At 50.3% G+C, this 17,074-nt stretch overlaps 1 protein-coding gene across 1 annotated transcript in view; it reads right to left on the bottom strand.

Annotated features, from left to right (window-relative positions):
- Positions 1 to 210: 210 nt before the first annotated feature.
- Positions 211 to 17,074, bottom strand: part of fhod3b (formin homology 2 domain containing 3b) — a 123,695-nt gene continuing 106,831 nt past the window's right edge. The window contains exons 13-26 of the mRNA XM_062539783.1: positions 16,936 to 16,986; positions 15,073 to 15,236; positions 12,470 to 12,807; positions 12,232 to 12,397; positions 10,396 to 11,315; positions 8,683 to 8,841; positions 7,389 to 7,571; positions 6,870 to 6,989; positions 5,694 to 5,855; positions 5,160 to 5,350; positions 4,758 to 4,950; positions 2,073 to 2,247; positions 1,764 to 1,937; positions 211 to 877 (exon numbers count right to left, since the gene is read on the bottom strand). Coding sequence (XP_062395767.1) covers positions 795 to 877; positions 1,764 to 1,937; positions 2,073 to 2,247; positions 4,758 to 4,950; positions 5,160 to 5,350; positions 5,694 to 5,855; positions 6,870 to 6,989; positions 7,389 to 7,571; positions 8,683 to 8,841; positions 10,396 to 11,315; positions 12,232 to 12,397; positions 12,470 to 12,807; positions 15,073 to 15,236; positions 16,936 to 16,986 — 3,079 coding nt within the window. The 3' untranslated portion in view covers positions 211 to 794. The remainder of the gene's footprint in view (positions 878 to 1,763; positions 1,938 to 2,072; positions 2,248 to 4,757; positions 4,951 to 5,159; positions 5,351 to 5,693; positions 5,856 to 6,869; positions 6,990 to 7,388; positions 7,572 to 8,682; positions 8,842 to 10,395; positions 11,316 to 12,231; positions 12,398 to 12,469; positions 12,808 to 15,072; positions 15,237 to 16,935; positions 16,987 to 17,074) is intronic.

Here is a 17,074-nt window from a genome sequence, read left to right as displayed (position 1 = left end):
TCCTGAGTGCAGTTTACTGCCGGAGACCACCACCTACGCACGGGACATGAACCCTTTTCACAAGGTCTACTGCAGCAGAGCAGATACACTGCTTCTGAAATATACAGCCTCAGGAGAGCACATCTACAACCTTCCTCAACAGTTCACGAAGCTGTGTTCATCCCCCCCCCCCCCCCCCCCCCCCAAATAATCCACTGCAGGAGAGTGTACCATAAGCTACAATAACTCCACCAATGTGCTATCCACTGGTGTTGCTGATAAAGGATGGGCTTCTGTGAGCGGGACAGTGTCCTGTGTCCAGGTTACAGAAAGGCCACAGTGGTTTTGAAACACCTCAGTCGATCGCTCGCTCGCTCACTCACTCGTGTCCAGTCTGAGCTGTGTGTGGAAGCTGCGTTGGGGTTGTGAGCCCTGAGTGAGAGAGAGAGCTGGAGGAGGCTGACGGCGAGCTCTTCCAGCCACGAGGAGGGGAGAACATTCTGCTCCACGTACAAGCTGCTGAGCTTTGTGTGTGTGTGTGTGTGTGTGTGTGTGCATACGTGTCACTGTGAAATACTGCACCGCTTCCTTAAACCACAGAGTGTGCAACAGGTGTTGAGCTCTGGCCAGAGCCCCCAGGAAGCCTGATCAGGCCAGGAGCAGCCCCGGCCACGGCGTCACGGTGTGGACAGGGCTGGAGATCAGGGCTGGATGAATGGGGGGTTTGTTTCCCTGGACGAATGTGTGTGTGTGTGTGTGTGTGTATAAGAGAGGGAGAGTGTGTGCTGGAGCCAGAGCTGCTGAATCTCGCCACGTCACACCTGCATCTCGGAACCACTGGACAGCCCCAGAGCCTGGGCCTCCTCTGCGGTCAGGCCGCTCTTCAACGTCCTCCTCACTGGACACACACAAAGGGGGAAGGAGAGAGAGAGAGAGAGAGAGAGAGAGAAATGAGATCGACTATAGTGCCATTATCTGTTGATATCCTGTTAACGCCACTGCTTTCTGCTCCTGTCTCAGACTACTGTATACGTGAAGACGGTGCATTTAGCCTCTAGAATGAAGGAAAAGGTTCCCGGGGGAGGATGCTCCTGGACCCGTCAGGTCTGGGCCAAGCCCCAAATGTTTCCAAATCCTCCTAACATCACCCCTGGTGCGGCTAGAGTAGACATATATATACTTTCCTGCAGGGGAAATACTACGTCAGGACAAAACTACAAAATAAAACACGCATGGCTGAGCTTTAGAGGCCTGTTTACGTGACTCCTCAGCTGGACAACATTGAAGGCCAGAGCCCGGTGTGTGAGCGCTCCCTCCCTGCCATAAAGATGTCCGACACTCGCCTGTAAAAGTGTGGCGGTGGCTGTGCCATGGACGGGGCCATAAAAACTATTTTGGAGCAGGGAAAACCCATGAGATCCAACATGTCTGCCCTGCTCTTTTTCTGTCTAGCATGTGAGCATTTCTCTGCGGTCGGCGCTGGTTAAGCAGGTGTGAGCTTTTGTTTGTTTGAACAGATGGCTATAGCTTTCACGTCATTGACAAAACCTGGAGCTGATGCACCTTTTATCTCTTCACATGCAAACCACCTACCCACATGGGGGCCTGAGAGATAGTTGCCATGGTTTTGCCATTATTATGACTTTTCGTGAAAGGCAGGGCAAATTTAGATCAAAGGATATATGATGTTATGCACACTCATCATCAACACCTACCAGTGCCAAAATCAACACACACACGCACATGCACACACACGCACACACCTATAGAGGAAGAGCACTCACAGGATTTGCGGTTGGCCCTGGATCTCCTCCTCTCCCGTGGCTGTGTCCTCTGACTCGGCCCCTGAGTGGCGGACTTCACGATGCGCTCCATGATCTCGTCTGCCGTGTCGTCTGTGCAAATTGTCGGGTCGTCATTCGCCGATGACCATAAGTTGTTCCGGCCTACAAGAGATCCTGGAAAAGAGTCAAAAGAAAACATTTCAGGAACTGCTACAGACAGTCTACCTATGCCCGGCTGTGTGTGCTCCCAGTTGATGTGGATCAACCCTGTGTGTATTTGGGTGGGGTGCTCAGCAGAAGCTCTCTTACCCCTGCTGGCTCTGGTCCTTGTGCGGAGACCAGGAACCACGGAGGCGGTGCTGTCGCCGCCCTGCAGGCTGCTCTTGAGGACGGCCTTCATGCTCTCGTGCTCGGCAGCGCTCTCAGCGTAGCCCAGACCCTGCGCCTCCGGAGCCTCGGGACCCGAGCCGCCAAACTTCCCTCCCTGAGGACACACACGGGACCAGGGGAGAGGGGGAGAGGAGACCCGTCATCAGATGCATTCATCACAGACAACATCACACTTATCACCTTCTACCAACATCCATCTTGTCATTTGACACCAAGCACTTTGGAAAAACAAATGCAGGTTAGAAAGTTGTCAGGAATCACACGGAAGACAAATGCAGGATATCAAGTTGCGTTCACTGTCCACTGTTTATAATGGTTTCTTGGTCCATAAATAATCACTTCACCCATTAACTGTGAATTTTAAAACCATGCATTTAACCATAGACTGTAATTTTTTTTCAACATATTGAGTTTTCAGTATGGTTAGGATGCACAAATACACACAATAAAGGTTAGCATGTTTCACTCCAGAGTGCTAGATGAATAAAAACACATACATAAAGTACACACATTACCTCATTACTAACCATTAGTACTCAAAATGATAAATTAGTTCAACAACAAAATTGTTGAACTATAAATTAGTTCGACAACAAAATACACAATCCATAGAAGCTAATGATCTTCCTGAGCACTCATAAAACAGGCTTAGCAGGTTACCATCTTCTGAGAGTAATCATCTCTGATCTACTGCACAATTCCTGTCATTGGAGTCCTCACTGAATGTTTTGGTCCATCTACAACCATATTAGGTTATGGATGGAATTGCATGCGAAGCAACTGACAGGGAAGCTTCTGAGGAACTATTTGTCTTAATCAGTCTGCACTTGCAGAGTCCAATCTTGGATGTGTGTGTGTGTGTGTGTGTGTGTGTGTGTGTGTCTGTGTGTGTGTGTGTGGTGCAAGACAATCAATAGACTGAATAATAACATCCAGGACCAATGATTGTCTGTTCTGCAGAGCTGCATTGTAGAAACAGAAAGCATTGCTGTTTGAAGCGGGGCTGTTTAGATGAATGGTGACTGAGTAAAAGCCCTGATTGAATGCACACGCCACCAATGACGAGATGCAGCTTTAATGTGGAGCGTCTGAAGCCAGCGGTCGGCGGTGCTGTCTCTCTGCATCAAAGATCTCTGACAGAGATGTTGAGAGGCGGAACATTCAGATGCCTCAGACTAGCAGTTCAAGTGAGGCCATATGGACAATGTGTGTGTGTGTGTGTGTGTGAGAGTGAGTGTGTGTGTGTGAGAGAGAGAGATAGAGATAGAGAGGAAAAGGAAATCTAACACTAAAACACACTGTCAACAAAGGGTGACCAGAAAACAGAAAACATGCACACTGCAGCTTCCATGATGCAACACACACACACACACACACACACACACACACACACAGGCACAGTACTGTACCTCCCCATCGTCTTCATCATCACTCTAAGGATAAAAGAATCATGAAATGAAGATCCAAACATGGATATGAGCGGACAGCATTTAGAACATAGAGTCCGAAGAAAGGAACAAGAGTGAGATAACCAACAAGTGATGTGAAGAAAAGTGAGTTGGCCAACTGATATGAGACTTGTGATGTGAGATTTGATATGTGTGTGTGTGTGTGTGTGTGTGTGTACTGGGACGTAGAGGGTTCCACACTCAAGTAGGTTATTATTCTCAGCAGTAAAGTTAAGCAACTAATTAGATTCATGTGAAATATTAGTTTACAAAGGCTAAGTATAAGATCTGGTGAGTCGATGGATGATGCAACTGTTAGAAGTGCACAGCTAATTTAATTATGCTGATAAATACTCTACTGTTCTCTGATCAAATACGTTTAAGGCTTATGCTTAATTTCATCGTGATCAACCAGTGGTATAAACCTGATTCATTTTTACATTTCCTTACAGTACAGTACTATGCGTACAGTATGCACACACAGTATGAGTTGTATTTCCTGATTGTCTCTCCTGGTGGCTGAAGGTCAAATGTAAGTGCTGCGTTCCTTCTCTCAGAGGGCTCAGTGTTCTCATAGATGCTCTGCTTCACAGTGACAAGCTGTTTGGTCTACTCATGGCCTTGTGTATAGCTGCTGTTGATATGAAATAGGGCCGTGGTTTAGACTCACACCCTATGTGGCCGTGGCAAACACACATTTGGAGTGCTTGAGCATTGTCCTCGGGCCTCACTGATGTATTGCACTGTAAACTATGATGTGTCTCAAGCATCTGTTAGGCAGTGAGCAGCACGTGAGCGAAGCCAGCTCTGCGGTGGGGGTGAGCAGCTGGAGGGGCTCTGAGGAGCACCATACAGTACCTTTCCTGGAGGAGCCGCGCTGGAGATCCCCATGGAGGAGAAGGGCTGCAGAGGCTGCCACGGGAGAACCACACGGCCAGCTCGGTCATTTCCAGCACTCGCGTCATTCAGTTGCCAAGTAGGTCAACCGTCTGAATCTAACGGGTAGTGTTTTTTCCCCCCCTTACTGTATACACCATGTCAAATATAGTGTGTGTGTGTGTCAAACGGCGCAGATAAACACAGTGTGGAGGTGACGAAATGAGTGTACACAGGGGGAGGGGGGGGGGGGGGTATCACGGGGCAGATGAGCGCTTACGTCTGTGATCATTTTGCCCCGGGTCTTGTTCCGCTCGCGGTGGTTGGCGCGCTTCTGCTTCTGCTGCAGGACGCGCTCGCGCGTGGTGCGGTACTCCAGCGCAAACTCGCTCAGGATCTTGCTGAAGCGGTGCACGCTCACGTCGCGCACCGTGTACGCCGGGTGGCCCAGGAACAGCAGGAACGCGTGGAACCTGACCGGGCAGCAGGACACACACATGAGCCGTACACTACAAGACAAATGACCACTACAAGACAAATGACCACTGACCACTACAAGGCAAATGACCACTGACCACTACAAGGCAAATGACCACTGACCACTACAAGAGATGCACCACTTTCCTGAACCCTTTTGGGTGAATGGCATGATCCCAGTGTGAGGCCAGTGAGTGGACTTTACCTGTTGATGATCCTGCGGTGGACGATCTTCAGGATGATGATCCGCTCGGCGCAGTCCTTCAGGAAGTCGGACATCCTCTGCTTGAGCGACGGCTTCATCTCGTGCTTGGAGATGACCTTGAGGTGGTCCCACGACGCCTTGCACCTCCGCTCCATCTGGCCCAGGTTCTCCTGGAGCTGGTCAAAGTCCACCTGGACAGAGCGCGTTCGGACACACAAGCACATCTGTTAGCAGCGCTCAGCGCACGGGGTCGCCGGGGTCGTCCCGAGAGAGGGTGTTTATGACCGGCGCTACGATAAGGGCGAAAAAACCCAGCGGACATCAAAATGCCAAGCAACTGGCTGCAGACGGAGTGAAAAATGTAAAGTCACAGAGTGTGCTGCCACACAGCTGCGGATGGTTATGTCTGGTCAGATAAGTGCTTCCTTTTGTTCGGCTGCTCTCGAGTTACAAAAGCCTCCCGACTGCCCCGAGTAAAGTCTGGCTCTGCGCTGCGACGGGAATTCCTACTCATAACGATAGCTTTCTCCATACCTTGGCAGAGCGTGTGATGGCCCCGATCTCCGAGTAGAGGTCCGTGCTGTCTGGAAACCGCTCCACCACGATGGAGCACGCGTGGTGAAGGAGAGACTGCTTGTGCACCGTGTCCTTCACTTCTGGAACTTTCTCCAGATAGCTCAGCTCAAAACCCTTCGCCTGAAAACACACACACACACACACACACACACACACACACACACACACACACACACAAGATGCAGAATATAAGTTGACTTTTTCTGGGTTAAGGGGACGTCAAATGACACATCATATGTAAACAACAGCAGATGAACCTATCAAAACTTCTAACGTTCTGTCTCAAACAGACCACACACTCTTGCATAACATTAAACAGACACACACACACCCTTGCATAACATTAAAGCGTGCTGAGCAGAGCAGTTTGCCGCCCTCGCTGTTAAAACGTAGACTTGAACGGTTCCCCGCATCCTGCGAAGGGGCTCAGGGAAAAAGCCTAATTAGTTTATGATGAACAGATCCCCAATCAGCTTCAGGAACATACGGTAACTCCCTGGCCAGGGACCAGCCCGTTCTGCGCTCCACCACAACAGAGCTGAGAAGGGGAAATGTCCTACAAGACATGATTTTCACTGAATCATAATTTGGGCCTGCTTTGATCGCACGCCCGTTTCTAATGGTTTTACTGTAAATGACAAACCCCAAGATGTTAAAAGCCTCAACCGACAGTCTGTTTACTCGTATTGACTCCTTTTCTGAATTGTCCACAGCGCGAGTCGCTTTCAGATCAAACGATGGGACGATTTATTCATTAAACACACACACACACACACACACACACACATACACATCTGCACACACAGCTGAACACACACACCCTTTTATTCTTCCTTTCTTTCAGCAACCGCTGCTAGACATATGATCCCACTTTTGGATAAAATTAAAATGAAGCCCTAAAAAGGCAGCTTTGGGTGCTGTGAGCTCAGTCATTCATAAAAAAACGTTTGTCTGCCAGAAGACAAATGGCACTCAGAGCTCACAGCTGCTAACAGAGAGACTGTGTTAGCCTGGCCAAGAGAGTATGGCAGTGCGCTTGGCCCCAGAGAGAGGCGAGGGGAAGTGTGGGGGGGGGGAATTCAGGGCCAGGCCAGACAGAGAGACAGACGGACAGGTGGACAGATGCCCACTCACGTTTGAGCCGTTGAGGAAGTTGCCGATGGCGAGTAGCGTGGACAGGATGTAGCGCAGTGTCTTGTTCTTCTCCAGCTGCTCCATGCCTTCTTTCAGGTCCTGCATGGGCTCAGCCACTTCCTGAGAGAGAGAATGAGAGAAAGAGAGAGAGAGAGAGAAAGTCAGCTCAGAGTCGGTACATCAGGACTTGTTGCATGCTGCTTTTATCGAAAGGTCAAGGAGTGAACAACATGCTTCTCATTCTGTTCTTTTCACCCTGAAACAAGCTGCATGCCGAGAGACAGAGAACAAGAGCCCTTCTCTTTAATCCACATCTCTATGAGTAATAAGGCAACAACAAAACAAAGCAAAAACAAAACAAAGCCATTCGTGACAAATAAAAGTCCTTTTGATCTGAAAATCCCTAATGGGCTTTCATCACGACAAGTCTCTTTAGGAAGGACCACAATGGCCACAGGGGGCCAAGAAGACACCGTCTGGCTGCAGCTAGCTAGCGCACGGCCGCTGGAGGTGGCTGACCTTCTCGATGGTGTCGTAGTCCATCTTGAAGGCCCAGAGCTGCAGGCGGGCGGACAGCTCCGTGATGGAGGAGAGCGTGAGCAGGAACTGCTCGGCGCTGCCCAGCGGGACCTCGGGGTTGAGCAGCTGGGCCTCCTGGATCTTCTGCTTCTCCTCCTCCGTGGGGATCATGGTGAGGATTTTCTGCGCGGAGCACAAGAAGAAAGAGGAGATGAGAGAGTTGGCGACGACGAGCGAGAAAGAGAGAAAGAGAGAGGGGGGGGGGGGGGGGTGCGGTCGGGGGCCGGCGCGTCACACGTTATCTGCTGACACACTGGCCCCAGGGGCGAACGCTTATCTGATGAAGACGGGTGACCTTGATGAAGGTCAAGTGATTCATCATGCCGGGGAGTGTCTGCATGGAAAGAGTTCTTTGCTCATTGTCCTCAGAATGACGCTGTAAACACGCACACAGCCACACACACACACACATACACACACACACACACACACACACACACGCTGACGAAAGGACATGGAGCCAATCCAGCTATGCGTTTTCCCTAGTGAGCGCCTGTGTGGAAAGTCGACCTCCCTGCGGTCGTCTGTGGGCCACACGCCATCTTCCCACCACAGACATTCAAGGTGGGTCAGAGTATCCCTGTGCCACGTTCCCATGGCACAGAACACACACAGCATACCGAACAAGTGAGAGCAGAGAGGATGTGGCACCACTGCGCTGCCCTTGGAAGGTGTAGATTATGGTCGGAGACAACCTTACGCCGTGCCCGCTTCGCTAACCTTTCATCATGGTGGTGATTAATTATGAGACCACTGGCAGAAAACACACCATTCCGACAGGGAAACCACATGACTTGTCGGCGTGGTGGCAAAACCCAACTCACCACGCCTTGGCTTCGGAGCGAACAGAAACGGCATTCAGCGGTGCAGACGCACAGAAAATGTTTGTGTTCTCGCAGAGCAGGTTCTGAGAGTTTATTTTGGACGAGGCACTTAACATAATGGCCTTGTTTACCAGCACCGTCACAGCTAGTGTCCTCTTTACTGTTCACAAGCGAGCTGAGGGACATGCATATTCGGTCAAAACATGCTTTCATGTTGAAATCTGGAAATGTTTATCCGTGATATATGTATGCTGTGTGTAGAGAGAGAACATGAAGTCGTTAAAGGAACGTTAAAGGAACATAGCACATCTGCAGAGGCCAAGCGCTCATTTTGTTTGCTGTGGCCACCGTATCCACCTTCAGTCAAACAGGGACATAAAACGCAGAAACGTATGAAGCTTAACGGTTACCTCGATGCCCTCCTTGTTCAAGGCGTACTCATCAAAGTTGAGGATGGCAGTCTTAATGGTGCGGGGAGGCGGTAAGACTGTCAGGCCGATGTTGATGGCATTACTTCTTTTGGAGTCCAGGACAATAATCTCTTGACGTTTGCCATCTGCTGCTGCTTTCTGTAGACACACACACACACACACACACAGAGAGAGAGAGAGAGAGAGAGAGAGAGAGAGAGAAGGACTGATGAGAGAACACCATGGTAAACAAAACACGCTTCTGCTGTCTGCTGAGAGTTTGTCTTCCTGCCTGGATAGAATGTTGGCAATGCCACTGCAGTAAAGTATATTTCACATAGGGGAGACAGCTCCCTGGCTCAATATGGCCCCCTTCATTGTCTAACTCTTTCATAGCTCTCTGGCGATTACTGTAGCTTTGGCTCTTGGACCATGCTTTCATCCTAACCCTATTTTAGTTCAGCTACAAGAGCACTGATGGATCAAACTTGCCCTCGTACCACAACAGCCCCATAACTGATTTTCTCTCTCAGACAACCATATGAAGAAAAGCCACAATATATGGCACCCTCGGCATTTAATAATGGACTAGTCTTTTATTCCCATGTTAACTATGCAAGTCCTTTTTATTTCAGAGGTTTCAATTGAGGTTGAGATGTTTACGATAGGGATCTAAACACACCCAAGATAAAGAAGAACAATTCAGTCTGGACTTTCGCTTTCTATTGACTGCTGAAATAAATTGGGAAAGGAATGTCTTTCATGTGGGCAATTACTATAAACGTGCCTTCATATGATATAAATACGGATCTGATGTTATCCCAAGTGCAGAACTGTTAAACATGCAAGCACCTGAGGGCTATTTTTGGGACTTTGATGGGAAGTTTTGAGAGGGCTGGGGACGGCGGTTGGGGCTTTTTTACTGGCCATGACAGACGGAAGGGGCAGGGAGCTGATGGGAAGAGTGAAATTGACTTCAGCTGCTGGAGAGCCGTTCCAAGGGTTTTGGATCTGGAGCGCCTCTATCCCGTGCTTCCAAGACAGCGTTCATAAATTTTACCGAAGCTATCATTAGCGATTAATCAAATTCCGGAATAAAATCAGATTAATGGTGGAGCAGTGAAACTACGTGCGATGGAGTTGTCAAAAGCCAGAGTAGGGCAGCATTACATTCACTTGTAATGAGCACCTTTCTCCTCCCTGGCTCCCACGTAGACAGCGTATATTTTCTGATAACGACGATAGCTAACCACAGGATGTGGTCATAAACTTAGGCCAGATCCACTAAATATTTACAGCATCGCGTTCGTCTCTGCCAGGGATCGAGATAGGAAATGACAGATAAATGGGGGAGAATTTGTCAGTGCCGTTTGACTCAGACCTGGAGCCCGATCGTCTCTCATCTCCTCGTATCTCAAGTCCTTACGTCTCACCCTAACAGCTCCAGCCGCCCGGGCGCAGGGCCTACAGTGCATTTAGAGGACTATGCTGTTTATGCACGAGCACTGTAAACAATTCACTCTACTGCAAGCACTATAGCTTACACATAGTCCTGGAGATGATTGATGGACTTTTTAACCATCTCATTTCTTCTCACCAGCTCAGTTGATCTAGATTCAGATATCTATGTCTGGAGGCTGACAACATTACATCTGTGCTGGCATGTTTAAGTATGGTGACAATAAACATACTGTAACACACCCGCAGACTCACCTTTGTGACGGGTAGCTCCTTGGACTTGGTCTCAAACAGGTTCTCCAACTTGGACGTGTCCACTTTGACGGGCTCTAGTTTGGACCACAGGGATTCCTTGTTGTTCTTCTGACCGGGGTACTGCCAGTCCGCGGGCCGGATCTCGTTCCAGAACAGCCGGATGGTCTTCCTCTTCTTCTGGAAGTGTGGCGCTTCTCCCCTGTTGCTCATCGGCGAGCCTGGCGGCGGGTATCCCGGGGGCGCGATGAAGGGCGGAGGGGGTGGCATCCGCGTGCCAGGCATGGGTGGGGGCGGGGGGCAGCCCATGAGGGGCGGCGGGGGCGGCAGTGCAGACAAACAGAGGGGCGGGGGCAGCGGCGGAGACGTGAGGTCCGAGGAGCCGAACCCGCTGACCGTGTCCAGGATGTCCACGTCGTCGGCCTCCGTCAGGTCGGTGAAGTTCATCTCCTTGATGCGCAGCTCGCGCGGGCAGGCCATCAGCTGATCCCAGATCTGGTCCGACTCCTTCTTCGGGAGCGGGGGCGGCGCGATCGGCGTGGACGGGGACGGGCTCTTGTCCGACAGCTGCCTCTCCTGCGCCTGCTTCTCCAGCGCCTCCGCCTCCGCCGGCGACACCAGGCCCTTGACCAGATCGCCGAACTTCTCGGCCACCGCCCGCACGTTGCCCTGGTTGTCCAGCTGAGCCTTGTCCATCTTCTTGAGGTTCTCCTCGCTGGCCTGCTGCCGCGCCTCCAGCGTGGAGATGCGGATGGCCAGGTCCTGCCCCACGCTCTGCTTCTCCTCCTGCTCGCTCTCCTTCTCCTTCTCCTCCTCATCTAGCGGCTTCTGGCTCTGGCCGTACAGTTTGTCCAGCTTGAAGCGGGAGCCGTTGAGCACCTTCCTACACTGGTCATTGGCGTCCACGTCTTCGGACCACTGGCCTGAAATGAGAGTTGTCCAGAACATGCTCAGACATGAAAACAACAGCAAGTGGAGCAGCAAGGAGCATGACTGTTTGCATTACTTATATCCAACATGCTTGTAGGATACTCTTGGATAGGAGGATACAGGTGTTTGTCCTACCTGACATTTGAGTGTGAAGTTGTGGAGGTGTTTGTCCTACCTGACATTTGAGTGTGAAGTTGTAGAGGTGTTTGTCCTACCTGAGTTGTTGAGTATTTAGTTGTGCAGGTGTTATTCCTACCTGAGTTATTGAGTGTTTAGTTGTGGAGGTGTTTGTCCTACCTGAGTTATTGAGTGTTTAGTTGTGGAGGTGTTTGTCCTACCTGAGTTATTGAGTGTTAGTTGTGGAGGTGTTTGTCCTACCTGAGCTATTGAGTATTTAGTTGTGGAGGTGTTTGTCCTACCTGAGTTGTTGAGTGTTAAGTTGTGGAGGTGTTTGTCCTACCTGAGATTTGAGTGTGAAGTTGTAGAGGTGTTTGTCCTACCTGAGCTATTGAGTGTTTAGTTGTGGAGGTGTTTGTCCTACCTGAGTTGTTGAGTGTTAAGTTGTGGAGGTGTTTGTCCTACCTGAGTTATTGAGTGTACAGTTGTGGAGGTGTTTGTCCTACCTGAGTTATTGAGTGTACAGTTGTGGAGGTGTTTGTCCTACCTGAGTTATTGAGTGTTAGTTGTGGAGGTGTTTGTCCTACCTGAGTTATTGAGTGTTTAGTTGTGGAGGTGTTTGTCCTACCTGAGTTGTTGAGTATTTAGTTGTGCAGGTGTTATTCCTACCTGAGTTATTGAGTGTTTAGTTGTGGAGGTGTTTGTCCTACCTGAGTTATTGAGTGTTTAGTTGTGGAGGTGTTTGTCCTACCTGAGTTATTGAGTGTTTAGTTGTGGAGGTGTTTGTCCTACCTGAGTTGTTGTCACTGCTGAGTTTCTCCTCCTTCTCCTCCCTCTCCAGTGTGCTGCTTGCTGAGGAGATGCTGGAGGCTGAGCAGTTGTCCTTCTCGTTCACCTCCTCGTTCTGCCTCTCCTTCTCACTCAGGAGACTGCTCTCCTCCGCCTCCCTCTCCAGGATCTGCTCCTTCTCGGACTCGTCCTCCGCCTCCATCTCTCCCTCGGCCTCGTCCTCCTCCACCTCCTCCTCCACCTCTTCCTCCACAGCTGCCTTCTCGTCGTCCTCCTCCTCCTCCACCGCCTGTGGCTGCGTCTCCCCTCCTGGCTTCACCTCCGCTGCATGTCCCTGTGTCCTCTTCTCCTCCTCCACCTCCTCCTGCTTCTGCTGCTGTGTGTGTGGCGCGGGGGCGGCGGCGAGCTCCTTGGTGGAGCGCCGCTGGTCTGCGCCGGAGGAGGAGTGAGGCGAGGGAGCGCCCGGGGGAGGTGCTGCTGAGGGGGAGGCAGACGACGCCGGCGGCGGGAGCAGCGGCTCCACTCCTGAGCGGGCAGCAGCCTGTGGGTCACGGCTTGGCTTCGACCGGAGCTCATTTACTGAAGGACAAAAAACACGAGAGAGAGCGAACATGAGAGAGGGAGAGAAAGAGAGAGGGAGAGAATGAGAGAGAGAGAACATTCCCTCTTTCTGGAAATGAGACTCTGAAAGCAATACATTTCAATTGCCCTCAAGTGCATTTTAAGTACCTGTCTAATAGTGGTAATTACTTCAAGAGAACAATCTGTTTTCCTGTGATAAACTCTGATGTAAAATCGAGGGACACTGAATACCAGTCCCTGCTCTCATTGATCAGCCCTCTTTGTGATTGCATTTGACATCTGTATCTCTTGTGTTGCACTACTAGTGATAGAGATCAGGCAAAGCTTACAGTCAGTCTCTCACCACAGTCTCTCACCACAGCTGTAGGTACCACTTCCTAACAATTAATCCACTCCATGTGAGCCATCCACACTCGTTATCAACATATACACACCAGTCCACTGTCTGCATTCCTCTTTAAACCACAGCCGATGTGTTCAACACTCGGCTTCCTATCTCCGTGCCGTAAAAGTCAAACAATTGGAAAAATGTCTTCCACACAGGAGGATGTCAAAACAAACCCTGCATTGCCGGGAGGTATGGGCTCTCACAAACACTAATGCCGTAGATAATGGCTTTTTAAAACCGCTCACTTCAACATTTCAGCGCAGAGAAACTAATGACACCGCTTCAATCCTCCTATCCCCGGCTCCTGTTTATATGAAAGGGCTTGGGGGAAGCTGTTTCTTTGATGTGTGTTGTAAGCCTCCAACAGTAGTGGATGTGAAAACATCAGCGCCGTGTGCTCAGACGTGCGCTGGACCCACCCGTGGGCTGGACCATGAGTTATATGCCCACTGCATGGAAACGTGCACATTCTTCTGCTGTATTTAAACACTGTGGGTTGGACCACCCCACAAAAACACCACACGTCTCAGGCAGCTCTCGCATCCTGTTGCCTCCAGCGCTCAAGAGGGGATAAGGCTGGAGGACTGTCTATGTGTGTGTGTGTGTGTGTGTGTGTGTGTGTGTGTGTGGCACTGTGCTGTGTCACCGTGACTGCACCAGCAGAGTTCTGTGTGCGACCAGTCAGCTCTAGTTGTAGCACTATGAGCTGGTGGTATGCAATATAAATGCTTAGCCTCCCGTTTCCCTCTCTCGCTGGACGGACGCCCCACAGCCCACCGCCAGCTGACCTTCAGCGTCTGCCTGAATGGAATTCCCTCCGCTTTGCGTCCAACTCATTTCGTTTTTTTTTTTCTTTTGCTGGCATTTGAAAAACAAGTCAATAAAACACAGAAATTCCCTCTGCACCATGAGAGCGAGCTGCCTCGCCAAAAGGATCCGAAACGGCTCGTATTTCCGTCTGATGCGACTGTACGCCGGGTCGTCTGTGATTCGGCACTCAGCGAGCAGGAGGAGTCGCCCGACGCCCTCGCCTGCTTCCTGGGTCTCTGGTTCCCCCCGTTCCCACAGCGGAGGAGGGAGGCTCGGGCTCGGGGATGCGGGGAGAGAGGCGTCCAGACGCACACAACGCCCTGCTCCCACCACAAGCCCGGACCCGGGGCCGGACCGCACTAAAAATCACATTACAAATCAGCCGGGCCCGGGGCAGCCAGAGCCGCGCTGCGGTCCAGTGCGGTGCGGTGCAGTCTCCACCGAGCTGACCCTGACAGCGGCCAGCCGCCCCGGGCCCCCGAGACTCCCAGCGAGTGCGGCTCAGTGGCTAATCTCTCGTTTGTTTGTGTTGCTGGAGCGCAGCGATGCACCCAAGAGGAGATGAGTCCTCCTGCAGCCCTGACAACACAGGCCAGAGAGCAGTCAGCATCCAGCATGCCAGTCAGCCAGTAGGCAGCAATAGCTGACTCTTGTGTAATCTGTTGCCCAGGAGGTCAGGGTGCATGCCCAGAAACACCCTGCTGGTTTATATCTGACCGTTCTAAGGGTCTAGTGCCAGGGGAGGTTCCTGCTCACAGAAGGAGCAGCAGGTGGACAGGGAGACCCCGTAGAGAACCTGTGGTGCTGCAACATTACACCAAAACAGTCCTGGCCTGCCAACACGCACTGATGTTCTCTGAACCTCTAAACAAGGGTTGGAACAGCCAAACCCAGAACGCGATAAGCACTAATTCTTTATTGTGGTTCCAGCTCAAAACTGCGATTAAGATCTACAGTGTAATGTTAAGTTTATTTTAGTCTCTGGGAATAAAATAAGTCATTCAAGGGAAAATCATTAACGAGTAAGTGGGAGTTGATGTTGTTGGCGTGGTGGAGGTGTTTACCGTGCGTAGTGTGTGTGCGTGCCACGGACTCCGGGGTGGGACTGTGAGACGAAGCGCTGCTCCGGGAGCTCAGGCTCAGCGTGATCTCCGTGCGACCTCTAGGTGGCGCTCTCACGCGCTCCCGCTCATACTCCTCTGCTGCTATCCTCTCCACCTGTTTATACCTGCACGCAGAACACACACACCCTTCAGCAGAGACATCTATCACAGTGCACCTTACCATAGCTTAAACACACACAGACATAGACACACACACACACACACACACACACACAGACACACACACACTTACATAAACTTGCAAAGAATTAAATTATTATTACTATTACATAACACACCACATGAAAATATTATTTAATGAACTTCTAAACTCCCTGTCCATTTATTATATCCAGCAAGACAAACTACATACTGACATATGTCAACATTGGACATTTTCATCAAGGCTGAATTCACAGAGTGAATCATTACAGCTGGCATGGCAGCACTATGAAATCCCGACCACAAACAAAATGAATGAAGAAATCCTTTGCTCAAAAGAATGACTGCTCTGTGCCTGTGTTTTCAACAGGACTGAGGATGGACATGGACTGAAAACAGTTTCGCTGGCCGGCAACTTTTGAGGACATCCGATATTGAATACACACGTTTGGGGCCAGTATGCCAAAGACGCACGGGCAGCCGGAGCCCGGGACGGCCAAAGTGGATGTATGGTGTGTGTGCATCCTGCTACGTGGGTCTGGACTGATGGAATGTGTTTATCCATTCCCCCTCTCCCACTCATTCTTTAAGGAGGCCGCTGCCAAATCTGCAGCAATGCTACTTATAGTCTCCTGCTGGCTGAATGTAAAGAAATAACGTGATGCTATTATTCGTAAAAATATATCAAACCATTACAAGCTCTGCGCTGAAAATTTCCCCCAGATGCATATTCTGCCTTGAGCTATATTTGGCCGTCTCGAAGCCTGACACAATAAAATCGGGCCAGTTGTTTTCTTTCTGGAAGACTGCAGTGAGGCTGTGAGATCAAACCCTTTAGTATAAGATTAGCTTTTAAGATAACCTCTGGTGTGGCTCTGAAGCCTGTGTTGGGGATTTCACACTCTCAGGGTGAAAAAAAGGAAAGAAGAGTGAGAGAGAGAGAGAAAGAGAGAGTGAGAGAGAGCGAGAGAGAGAAAGAAAGAAAACGAGAGAGAGAGAGAGAGAGAGAGAGAGAGAGAGAGAGTGTATCCACCTGATCTGGAGCACGTCCATGTCTAAAGGCAATTACACACCTTGTCCTGTTTGGTCTAAAGCGTCTTAATCCAGGGCAGCAATGGAACTTGGGCAGAGGTGCACTCGCACACTTCACCTGGAGTTCCGGCCGCTCGCAGCCCCCACATCTGCTGCTGGTTTGAGCAGGCCCTTCCGAGGTGCATGACTACCGTTCCTCCGATAACTGATCTCTAACGTGCGGGAGGCTTCGGGGTGACATCAGCCCTTTGGATTGTGTTTTGTTGGCAGCCACGCGGCCCGAGTGAACAGCAGGACTGCCTGCAGCGGAGGAGCCTGACCTGCTCTGTCTTTCTCTGGCAGCCGCGCGGAATTCTCACTCATTAACTTAGAGCCGGACATTTAACACGGGGCTTTAAAAGGTTGCTTAATTCAATTAAAAGAAAAGGAAATGTGAGATCAAGGAGTCCCATTGCTCTATTAATGTCAATATTACGTTTATGGCTCCCCGTGAGATAGTGTTGTAGCAGAGGTTGGAGTAAAAGAGTCCTTGAGAGTTGAATCCTCACGGCGATGTACCGTGTGTGTATATAGGTTAAAAAATGTCTGCACATTCTTTGGCTTCTTACACATAAATATAAAATCACAAACCTGTCCTCCCGAGCTTGTCTGACCTCCTCCCGTTTCTCAATGTGGTCTCGGCTACAAGCACAAAAAAAAGAAAGACATAAGAATTTGCAAATGGACTGCAATATGCATGTTGTATAGATACATATTTGGATTGTGAAGA

The sequence above is a fragment of the Sardina pilchardus genome, chromosome 6, assembly GCF_963854185.1.
Source record: "Sardina pilchardus chromosome 6, fSarPil1.1, whole genome shotgun sequence".
Classification (NCBI taxonomy): Eukaryota; Metazoa; Chordata; class Actinopteri; order Clupeiformes; family Clupeidae; genus Sardina; species Sardina pilchardus.
This window is presented reverse-complemented; position numbering and strand designations above follow the sequence as displayed.